Here is a 9,647-nt window from a genome sequence, read left to right on the forward strand (position 1 = left end):
ATATTATCAATAGCAAATTGTGGTGCAGCCAGTCCACACCAGGACAACACCCTTTATAGCATCCTCATCAAGCTGTGATCCAACCCCATATTTCCCAAAATCTTTTCCTCAAAATGCTAATCCCTTCAGGGGACTCTAGAAATAAGTTCTGTGATCAAGTGAGTTTGAGAATTCCTGCATATTAGATTCTTCACTTTAGGGCTCTCGATTCATATGAGCATAGCGAGTGCTACAAAAATTCCTTTGGTAAAGAAGAATTCTATTTCAGATTCTAGCCTGTGTTTGCCAAACTTAATTGATCACACAAAATTTCATGACACATATTAACAGTTTCCTGGAACAGGATATCTTGATCTTTTTTGACTTATTGTAAATACTTCTTGCAACCACCTTCTAAAGTAAAATGATTTTCTTTTCTCCCTACAAAGTGAGCCTCTAAAGAGGATGTAAATCTAAGAATACTACCTAGATTGGCCTGTGAGAATCTGTGCTGTGTTTGGGTACAGACAGTGAGGGTCTCTAATTTTTTCAATGGTGCATCATCTGGATATAATAAGTCCAACTCTCTCTCTCTCATCAAAGATAAGCATTCCTAGATAAGTCTCATGAGACAGCCTCATCCAACTTCACAATCTTCTAAACTGGAGACAAAATATGTATGATTCTGTATACATTTTCCTCTGTTTGCCACTGCATAAAATAAATCTAATTTTTATGTCTCAGAATTTTAAAGATAAAGGCAAATTTCTCACAGAAATCTAGAATGATTTCAAATCCCACTACCTACACAGTTAAAAGTTATGCCAGTTTGATACACCGTAGAAAACAAGTAATTTTGAGGTGATGCGTTTTCCTAGGTTTTTTTCATAAACATTTATATTTAATTTCTTACTGTCTTAGTTCAAAGAATTTACTTTTATACCTTAAAATAACTTTTTATAAATGATGGTGATATGGTGTTGAATACAGAATTATATCCTAAAATAACTGTTTCCATGATCATTGTTTTAGTTTGGTATTAAATGTTTTATTGTACATCAGTTTCTTGATTTCTACATTTTCTGAAGCTCTCCTAGAATATAAAAAGAAATGGAAAGGTTTCCATATTTATGGATGGCCTGCTATGTAATAAGATTTTCACGTGATCAGAAGCCATTTTTTGGTGTCCTTAAATGTGTTTCTTCTCACAGTAGATGTGTAGAGTCAGAGCACAGATGAGCATGTTCTCAAAATCTGATAACTTCCAGATTTCCCCCCAAGTTCATGCCATGACTACAGCAAGACAGGGAGCACACTGTGAGGAGCTAATTATTTTGGAAATGACATGATTGATTGATAACAGATTTCCAAATAACATTTTGACTACCTTATGCCCAGTAAAAGAATGCAGCAAAATGCAAATTACTATGACAATATATTAAGTAGCAAATCTTCTCATCCCACAAAAGGCAGGAAACTTCAGGAAGAGGGTCCTTTTCTCCCCTCCCAAGAGAGACTGAACTCAGACTCTCCCCCATTCAAAATAGACATTAGAGAACACTTCCAACAGGTGATCTGCAGTGGTGGCTTGTGCCCTAGAAGACTCTCCCTTCGAGAAGGTTCTAATGAGCCCCACTGGGCAGCATGTCACCTTTTTAGACTCTCCAATCCACGCCACACCTCCCTAACCAGCTCCCCACAGCATCTCCACACCTTGGAGTGTCACCTGCAATCAGCTGACTGTCCAAGGTCCTTTCTTCCCACTTCTGCTGCCACACAAGGGACCCACATTACACTGGGGAGAAGCTGAGCCACAGAGGGTAATTCCAGGAGCTTCTTCATTGTCACACAGGTCCTGCTTCCTGACAGGATCACCTGAACCATCTGGAGACTGGGGAACAAGGCCAGTGCTGGGATTCATGAAATTCAAATAATGCCAAGTATTCAGGGGCTGTAATGAGAGATGTTGTCCCAGGGGTGTGCCCTGTGGCTGTCTGTGTTGCCTAATTGCGCGTCCTGCTGGGATGAGAACAGAAATAGAAAAAGACAATTGCTTTGTCTCTCCTTCCCAGTGGAGGTGGGCATGCGTGAGAGGTCACAACCCAGCCCTCCAGGGAGCCCTTAGGAGCTGCCAACTGGGTGGAGCCCATCAGAGAAAAGCATCTCCTTTTCTGAGGACTCTGCTACAATTCAATCAGGAACAGAGGCGAGTGTTTTGCAGCTCCCATGGAAACTTCCAGAAATCAGGTGCTTCCTGCACCTTCCAGCAACCTTCAGGTGCTTCCCCTTTGGAGATCCTTGAGTCCAAATGTGGGTGCTATCAAGGTCGCCTTATTTCATGTTACTATAAATTCCTCATAGGCGTGTTGTAGCACCTAGTCTTTGGTCAACAGTCACTCACATCCTGCAAGCATTGGTAAGGAAATTCACTCCTCTCTGAATATGTGCTGATTGTTATTCTGCTATGGGAATAGTTTGAACAAAAGTCAATGCTTTTGAACATATTGCTCACAAATAATGTAAGTATGTATAGAATTATTGTTAATTGTGTATATATAGTGGAGAAGTAGTTGCATGAAAGCAACAAACCTATGAATGTTGATGCTAGATGAAAGAATAAAGAATAGGTTATCCAGGAAATCACCCTGTTGGTTTACACTATTATAATCAAGACTACAAAATTGGCTTTCAGAGGATAACGGCAAATGAAGTGAATGGTTTTCAGGGATTTATTATCTCAATCGCACAACCACTTCATAAAATAGATATTCTCATTTCTTTTAGTTTTAAAAAAGAGGAAACTTAGCCTCAAAGATTTTAAGAAATAACTCAAGGTCATACAACTAATAAATATGGGTCCAACCTGTAAGCCCAGACTCACTAATTGCTACCTCATAGAGCCTTTCACTTTTTCTTTCCCAGAGAAATGGGCTCACAACATAATGTGGAGAGCTCATTAATGTTTTTTTTTTCTCCTATTTAATCAGGTTGATATCCACTCTGGCAATAAATATTTATTGAGTACCTACCACGTTCCCAGAACAATATATGGTCAAATATATCATTTTTCTTTTTTACTTAAGGCATGAGATTCTAAGGATAACATTTTTCTTACTTACTAGATCAAAACGATTTCTTCAATCTAAGGGTATAGTTGAAACACAATCCCTAAGGAAATTAATTTTGAAGTATAATGAGATAGCCCTTATTGTCTATTATGGAATCAAGAAAGAATGTTTCAATACCACAGGTAAGTGAGTTGGCAGATATTACTCCTATGATAAATTATAAGATCACATTTTCCAAGGTAGCTTATAAGACGTTAGCCTGAATGCAGACCTCCTGTGTAATCAAAACCCTCTAAGAAACCACTCAAATGTTGGAACTGTTGACAAATCTCTAGGAATACTGTGAAGATGTATGTTGATGGGGCAGGAAAGAGAGATTCTGAGAATGGGAAATTGAAATAGAGAAAGAAAACTGGGGACGGAGAGAGGGTATCAGAAAGAGGTCCAGAGAAGGAGAGATGTACCAGGTGAGTGACAATGCTATGGGAAGGCACAGGAACAGGCATGTGGGACACACAGCCAGACAGACAGAGGAGGGGTCTGTTCCGTTAGTTGTAACAAACATTTCTTAATACCTGGAAGTAAACCATCTAATACTTCAGTTGAACTGAGGATTTAAAAATAGCTTCCATTTTTGGAATGCTGCATGACTCATTAGAAAAGTTTGTCAGCTCTGTAAGATCTTAAATTTTACCTTTTGAAACACAGGTCCCGTCTAGTACTGACAGGTTTGCACATGTGTAAAGAAATGATTTCAGTCTTAGATGTTTACTTCGAAACCATGGAGATGTTGGATAATTTATTAGTCATCAAATAATTTGCCCAGATTTTAAATGACTAACTTGTAAGTATATATAACATATATCATTTAAAACATACACAACGTCTGAAGTTACATCTGGAACTGGATTATATTTAATTTCTTTCTTCAATCTCTCATTTCACTTCTTCCAATCCTTTGGCAAATTTAATCCATTTGATTTTAAGTAAGATGTTCTTAGTAGCATATAGAATGAAATACAATATGAAGAGAAAAAGAACATGAAGTGTCTTTAAGGTATTAAATGTTTAAACATTTTTGGAGATTCTACAGTTATTTTTATCAAACTTCAGAAAGTCTTTTCTTTTCTTTCCCCCTTCATAGAAATATCCTTAATTGAATAAAATCATTCTAGGCAAGAGTTAAGCAAACCAGAAATTCCAGATACAGTCCAAAGATGATCGAGGAAAAAAAAAAACAATATTTAGGCATTCAATCATTTGTATTTATTGATTCATTTGTTCATGCAACATTTAGTAAGTGTCAGCATTACAAAAATGAGTACAGCTAGTTCTTGTTCAGAAGGAGTATGTTAACAATACGGTCCTGTAAAAGAAATCAGACTTTCAATCCATGTGGCAACTGTCCTTAAAGAATCTTAATGTACTTATTAAGCCCTCCTTTCTACTTGTATTTCCATTTAGCTTTTAAAGAGACTCAACTTTATAGTGGGTTTTTCCCCTATATGTAATCATTTGGAGAGTTACAAAAGGAAATAAAGAACCATTGAATACAGACATTAAGATTTTTATAAGGTGTAAATTCAAACTCATATGCACAACCAAATATTTTCTCATGCTTTGTGTGTTTCCCAAATAAATTCAGAAAGTTGGCCTGGCATGCTAATTGTTTGTAGAATCCTGAAAAAATATATAAAAGCCTTGGTCATGTGTTATAAAGTTATAATATTCACTAGGATTCGTTTGTTTCTTGCTGATATAATAATTTATTAATAATGCATATAAATAAACACGAATTGTTTTGCCCGTACCAAAGATACCAATGGGGACATCCTTAGGGTTCTGATTAGATGCTCAGAAAAATTTTCTTTGGGTTGTACTTCAATGAGTTTGTCTCAGCCCAGCGCCTGGCACTCACTTTGTACACCCAGCCTTGGAAAATTTTTCACTACGCACATTTCTCAAGTATATCATACTATCCGAATTAGAAAGGGAACAATGAATAAGACTAAATAGAATTGATTCAATTTAAAAATGTAACTGAAAAACAGTCCAAAAAACTTTGCTGATCAGCACATTTCTTCATGGATAAAATATCCTCACACGCAGGCATAATAATACCTAATGGTTGACAGGTGAACAGCAGATCAGGGCAGAGGGTTCACTGGAGATCTCATTGACGAGGGTTGTCCGTCACTGGTCACTTGAGCCACCTGGATGCACCTGCAGACCTGCCGGGAGGACAGCACCCTCGTGTTGTCAGGCCAGACTCCCCTGGACAGAGTGAGGACGCGCTGGCCATCGCTGCCTCTCCTGTCACCTCCCTTACTCATTCCACAGCCTTTCTTTAGACACGCACCCACATGGTAGGTTACATTCGGGTTCACTGACAAAGTCACTTCCTCCTCCCCGCCTGTGGCAGGTGACATCAAAGTGCACCGAGTGGGCTGTGGGAGGCCCTCCAGGGACAGGTTTCCTCACGTCGTCCTGTTTTCCTCCTCCAGCTCTTCTCACCCAGTACGGGTGACCTCACAAATCTGGATTATGGAAAGTAAGTAACAGTTCTCTTGTTTCCAAGGGCTTTGGGGAGCATCTCCCGGATGTCTCCACTGGTATTAATCACAGCTGGGCCAGGCTCTTATCAAAAGCAGCACCTTTCCTTGCATTTGTCCTGGAGAAGATTTTTTCTGCAGAGGGAAGCAGGCACGAGAGCAGTAATTAACCCTCAGGATATTTTTGCCCAGCAAAGTCACTCACAAAAATGTTTGCGCTAGCAAAATGCGGGATTTCTACATGGTATTTGAGGAAGATGTTATCTAGGTCTTAAGTACAAAAAAACAAATATTATTTGGCACATCACAGATTCACAGAAAGACCAATTACCTGACTAAAAATTTATTGTCACAGTAATGTATAAAATGAGTATAATTCACTAAAGTAACTCTTTGCCGAAAGTCTTTTAATTGGCCATATGTAAAGTATATGGTAATCCTTCCATTGCTGAAGAAAGGCAGAGTATTTTTAATGAATAGCGATTTCTTATGTTTTTTATTTTTACGTATGATACAATGCTAAGCCAGGCACCAAGAGTAGGTCCTCCCACACGCGGACATCCAGGTATGGTCTTTCCTAGAGCTGTCAGAACATGGATTTGCTCTTTTGATAGGAGCACAGAAGGGATGAGTTACAAATCATCCATGAGGAAGTACGACTTGAAGGTTTTCACACACGTCTACACACACAGCCTTGAGATCAACCCAGGAATGCCTGACTACGTCCTCATCACAACCTGTACTCAAAGTATACAGAGTACACTCACAATACATGCCGTGGACAGCCCCGAAAAATCCAATTCCTACAAATTGTATTGATTTTTATTCAAGATAACTTTTTGGTATATCAGTAACCATAAATAAATCAGTAGATTACTTGCTAAATTGCTAGTTATCATCGGTTTATGTTCATGATGCACTGTAAAATAAAGATAATAATGATAGCCCATAAACAGCACATCCATGGATTCCTTCTTAGGAACCTAAATAATCACATCATCCTAAAAGTTGCTTTTTGTCTTTTTGCTCCTCCTGTTCTCATGGAAACTTCTCTAGAGTGTAAAGGTTGAGTTCAGATGTTGAAAGGAACACAGCTGATATTTCTATTGAGAAACTGAAGTTATGTTTTTTTTTTATTGGGACTCCTCTAATTGTCATATGTGGAGTTCTCCATTGCCAATTATTGATTAATTTCACACTCCAGGAATTCTCTTAATCATTTTGACAAGTGCAGCTTCAAGATTGTTATTACATGGTCATTTTACATCCTGTTTTGGTTTGATATGCTTCCTTCCCAACACAGGGGTCAATGGCGCTAGGGACCCTAACATAGGTGAAACAATCTCTTCCGTAAATTGGATATTTAAAATTAGTAGTTAACTTAATTAGCTAGATCATTAATATTATTTATGTTTTCAAAATGACTACATTCATAAAATATTATAAAATAATGTCTAGACATTTTTTGACAGTCCTATCTTAACCTATCCATTTCTTTTCCATAGTGAAATGGGGGAAAACCAAACAATGGTTACACAGTTCATCCTCCTGGGATTCCTTGTGGACAGAAGGATTCAGATGCTTCTCTTCGGGCTCTTCTCTCTGTTCTACATCCTCACCCTGCTGGGGAACGGGGTCATCCTGAGACTCGTCTGCCTGGACTCCAGACTGCACAGCCCCATGTACTTCTTCCTCTCACACCTGGCCATTGTAGACATCGCCTATGCCTGCAGCACGGTGCCCCAGATGCTGGTGAACCTCCTGGACCCAGCCAAGCCCATCTCCTTCGCTGGCTGCTTGACACAGACCTTTCTCTTTTTGAGTTTTGCACACACAGAATGTCTTCTCCTGGTGGTGATGTCCTATGACCGGTATGTGGCCATCTGCCATCCCCTCCGATATTCTGTCATCATGAGCTGGAGAGTGTGCATTGTCCTGGCCATCACTTCTTGGGCATGTGGGTCCCTCCTGGCCCTGGTGCATGTGGTTCTCATCCTGAGGCTGCCCTTCTGTGGGCCTCATGAAATCAACCACTTCTTCTGTGAAATCCTGTCTGTCCTCAAGCTGGCCTGTGCTGACACTCGGCTCAACCTAGTTGTTATCTTTGCTGCTTCTGTGTTCATCCTGGTGGGACCTCCCTGCTTGGTGCTGGTCTCCTACTCGCGCATCCTGCTGACCATCCTGAGCATGCAGTCTGGGGAGGGCCGCAGAAAGGCCTTCTCCACCTGCTCCTCCCACCTCTGCGTGGTCGGGCTCTTCTTTGGCAGCGCCATCGTCATGTACATGGCCCCCAAGTCCCGCCATCCTGAGGAGCAGCAGAAGATCCTTTTCCTGTTTTATAGCTTTTGCAACCCCATCCTGAACCCCCTGATCTACAGCCTGAGGAACGCAGAAGTCCAGGGTTCACTGAGGAGAGCACTGTGCAAAGAAAGTCATTCCCAACTGGGGCGGGGTGTGAATCTCCAGTCTCAGTAGTCTCCTGGAATCTTGAGTACTGATGATCACCTAAGTTCACCACTCTCTTTGTATCTGCAAAGTATTCCCTCAGGAAGTACTTAGATTTTGCTACATTCATTATGCTTACTATACTTAACAACTTTTTTCATTTAACTGCTTATTGAATTGAGAATATCTAAGGGAAAAGTTTATTTTGTACAGTGCTATGGTTCCTAAACGTTTAAAGTTTAGGAACCATACACATTAACTTCTAAAGCAAAATGATTTATTTCCCTACAAGATAAGCCTCTAAAGATAATGTAAATGTACAAACAGTACCTAGATTGGCGTGCCAGAATCTGTGCTGTGTTTGGGTACAGACAGTGAGGGTCTCTAATCTTCAATGGTGCATCATCTAGAGATAACGAATCCAACTCTCTCTCCCTTCAAAGATCATCCCTGCATTCCTAGATAAGCCTCAGGAGATGGCTTCATTCAACTTCACAATCTTCTAAATTGGAGATATATATGATATATATATATATATATATAATTCTGTATTCATTTTCCTCTGTCTGTCACTACATGAAATCAATCTAATTTTTATGTCTTTAAAGACAAAGCCAAAGTTCTCACAGAAATCTAGAATGATTTCAAAACCCACTACTTATACCATTAAAAGCTATGCCAGTTTGATACACCATAGAAAACAAGTAATTTTGAGATGATACATTTTCCTAGGTTGTTCTCAAAAACATTTGTATTTAATTTTTTACTGTCTTAGTTCAAAGAATTTACTTTTATACCTTAAAATAACTTTTTATAACTGATGGTGATATGGTATTGAATACAAAACTGTATCCTAAAATAATTGTTTCCATGATCATTGTTTTAGTTTGGTACTAAAGTTTTTCTTGCATGTCACTTTTCTGATACATTTGCTGAAGCTCACTTGGAACATAAAAAGAAACGGACAGGTTTCCATATTTAAGGAGGGCCTGCTATGCAACAAGATTCTCACACGTTCAGAAGCCGTTTTTTGATGTCCCTAAATGTGTGTTTCTTCTCACAGTGAATGTGTAGACTCAAGCACAGATGGGCATGATCTCAAAATCTGATAACTGCACTAGATTTTCCCCCAAGTTCATGCCATGATGCTAGCAAGTCAGGGATCACGCTGTAAGGAACTAATTAGTTTGGAATTTGCATGACTGATATGAGATTTCCAAATAACACTTTGACCACCTTATACTCAGTAAAAGAATGCAGCAAAATGAAAATAAATATGACAATATATTAAGTGGGAAATCTCATCCCACAAAAGGCAGGAAGCTTCTGGGAAAGGACCCTTTTCTCCCTTCCCATGAGACTGAACTCAGAATCTCCCCCGTTCAACACAGACATCAGAGAACAAGTGATCTGCAGTGCTGGCTTGTGCCCTAGAACACCTTCCCTTCAGGAAGGTTCCAATGAGCCCCACTGGAACACCGTGGCCCCTCCTTGGACTCCCCATTCCACGCCACACCTCCCTAACAAGATCCCCACAGCACCTCCACACCTTGGAGTGTCACCTGCAATCAGCTGCCTGTCCAAGGTCCTTTCTTCCTGCTTC

The 9,647-nt window shown here is 39.6% G+C and overlaps 1 protein-coding gene across 1 annotated transcript; it reads left to right on the forward strand.

The window, feature by feature from the left end:
• The first annotated feature begins 7,108 nt into the window (after window positions 1-7,108).
• LOC105873317 (olfactory receptor 2A1/2A42-like) lies at window positions 7,109-8,074 on the forward strand. Its single transcript, XM_012768138.3, has one exon. The coding sequence runs from the start codon at window positions 7,109-7,111 to the stop codon at window positions 8,072-8,074; it is 966 nt and encodes a 321-aa protein (XP_012623592.3).
• The last annotated feature ends 1,573 nt before the right edge of the window (window positions 8,075-9,647 follow it).

Source organism: Microcebus murinus, chromosome 9 (assembly GCF_040939455.1).
Source record: "Microcebus murinus isolate Inina chromosome 9, M.murinus_Inina_mat1.0, whole genome shotgun sequence".
Classification (NCBI taxonomy): Eukaryota; Metazoa; Chordata; class Mammalia; order Primates; family Cheirogaleidae; genus Microcebus; species Microcebus murinus.

Coding starts and splice junctions, on each gene's coding strand:
- LOC105873317 (XM_012768138.3), top strand. CDS start 7,109: ATGGGGGAAAACCAAACAATGGTTACACAGTTCATCCTCCTGGGATTC.